General features: G+C 59.1%; 1 protein-coding gene across 1 annotated transcript; it reads left to right on the forward strand.

Moving 5' to 3' along the window:
- Positions 1-1,574: 1,574 nt before the first annotated feature.
- GLOTRDRAFT_51063 (uncharacterized protein) lies at positions 1,575-2,003 on the forward strand (the record flags this gene model as incomplete). The annotated part of the gene is made up of 1 exon (XM_007873279.1): positions 1,575-2,003. A coding segment is annotated over one exon (429 nt), but the record flags the coding sequence as incomplete, so codon positions are not given.
- Between the last annotated feature and the right edge of the window lie 4 nt (positions 2,004-2,007).

Here is a 2,007-nt window from a genome sequence, read left to right on the forward strand (position 1 = left end):
CGTGCTGGTGAAGCGCGGTTGCCTCGAGGCCACCCTACCGAGTCAGAGGATCGGGTAGGCCGCTCGCGGACTCAGTCCGCGAGCCGCTGGGGGCACGTATAATGATCAGGGCTGTCTCGAGGCCTCGACTCACTGATGGCTCACCGATGAATCACCGAGATTACATGTAAGTCGGCTCAGGGTCGTGCCTCGAGGCGACTAGCAATTCCTGGACTCAAAGAAGGCCGCTCGCGGACTCAGTCCGCGAGGTGCTAGCGGCGTGCTGGTGAAGCGCGGTTGCCTCGAGGCCACCCTACCGAGTTACAGGATCGGTAGGCCGCTCGCGGACAGAGTCCGCGAGTCCCAGTAAATGCGATAATGATATTAAAGACAGCAATGATGATCAGCCTCCACAGCACTCTAGCTTGAGTACTACTGCTCTACAACCAAACCTCTCAGCCGCTCCTGTATTATCGACATGGGTCTCAAGACTATCGCTGCGATCCTCCTCACCCTCCAGTACGAGTGCCAGAAGGCAGGCTCCGACGACCCCTGGGGAAACCCGCTGTGGCAGATGCTCACGGGGATCCCTGGCATCCCGTGGGAGGTGCCCGACAACGCCACCGCGAACTTGACCGCCCCCGCTCCCAATGTAGGCGAGTGGACCGTGCAGCAGGCACTGCAGGTGCGCGCGTTCGTCAACAACGCCTTTGCACACGGTAGTGCGGAGGCACTGCAGGCGTACTGTGCGCAGAGACGCCCGGACAACGACTCGGCCGGGCGGAAGCTGCTTCGAGAGTGGGCAACAGCTCGCTACCGCATTCAATGGGGGATGAATCGTCGCATCGACAAAGTGATGGCCACCCACGGTATGACTCCCCCCGAGTGCATGGGGAACCCCGGCGAGGTACGTCTGCCATTGACTGCGGTGTATGACTGTGCTCATAATCCACGAAGATCATGGGGGAGTTTGGCCACAGTAGCCAGATTCCCCGCGACGTCTATGTGTCCATCGCGGTGGAGTGCTTCGGCGACGACGTGCTTCTTGAGGACGGAAGGCGGCTGAAGCCGCGCTACAATACATTTGTCCACAGCCTGCTCAACCATACCTGGAGCAGGTACACTAGACTGTTAAAAGTTGATTATCGACGGCTTAACGAGACGGAGGGTGAGCTTCTGAAGGCGTGGGGCAGTGCGTATGGTCCACTAGACAATGTGCTCCTATACTAATGGTACGTGTAGATTTCTCGAAGGAGGGCGCGGAGTACACGCGCAAGGAGCTACGCGACTTCGTTGGCAAGCTCCGTCGCCATGTCCTCCGACTGAAGGAGTATCACCAGTACGACCCGGCAATGAACTCCAGGCTGGAGGTGTGGACGTCGCGTCTGTCGGATATGCTGCGCCTTCTGGAGAAGGACGGCCCTGTCACTGCCTGTAAGTACCCGATTAATGCGGGTAAGACGACTTAGCTGATTTCTCATCTTGAAGCGGACCTCCCGAAGGTCATCCAGGACGCCCTCATGAACCTCGCATCTCTGGAGGAGATACGCGACCTCCAGGCGCACCTCATAGCTGCGCTGGAGAATGCAGGGGTTATGCTTGATGGCGGTGAGGAGCCACTGGATTTTGATCTGGACTCCCAGGCGTTCGACTGGAAGGCATGGAAGGAAGGGACGGAGGACCTCGCAAAGGTGAGTGAGGAGGAGCTATGGGCTCACCTCGGGTTCGGGGAGAAGAAGCAGCTGCCGCTCTTTCAAGAGTGGTATGATCCGTCGGGGATGATTGAGCCGTGGTCGGAGGAGGGTGTGGCCTGGCTCGAGAATCCCCAGTCGGGGCGTGCGCGGCTGCAGCCGAAGTGGCACCAGCTGGTGGGCATCTTCAGGATGCTCCAGCATCTCTTTGAAGGCCGCGCGGTGCTGCTGATGGACGGTGTAGGGCTGGGGAAGACTTTGCAGTCTGTCGGAGTGCTGGCGTGCCTGGTATACTACCGGGAGCATTATCGGCAGAAGAATGATTATCCTGGGTGGT

This window comes from Gloeophyllum trabeum (genome assembly GCF_000344685.1).
Source record: "Gloeophyllum trabeum ATCC 11539 unplaced genomic scaffold GLOTRscaffold_00076, whole genome shotgun sequence".
Taxonomy (NCBI): Eukaryota; Fungi; Basidiomycota; class Agaricomycetes; order Gloeophyllales; family Gloeophyllaceae; genus Gloeophyllum; species Gloeophyllum trabeum.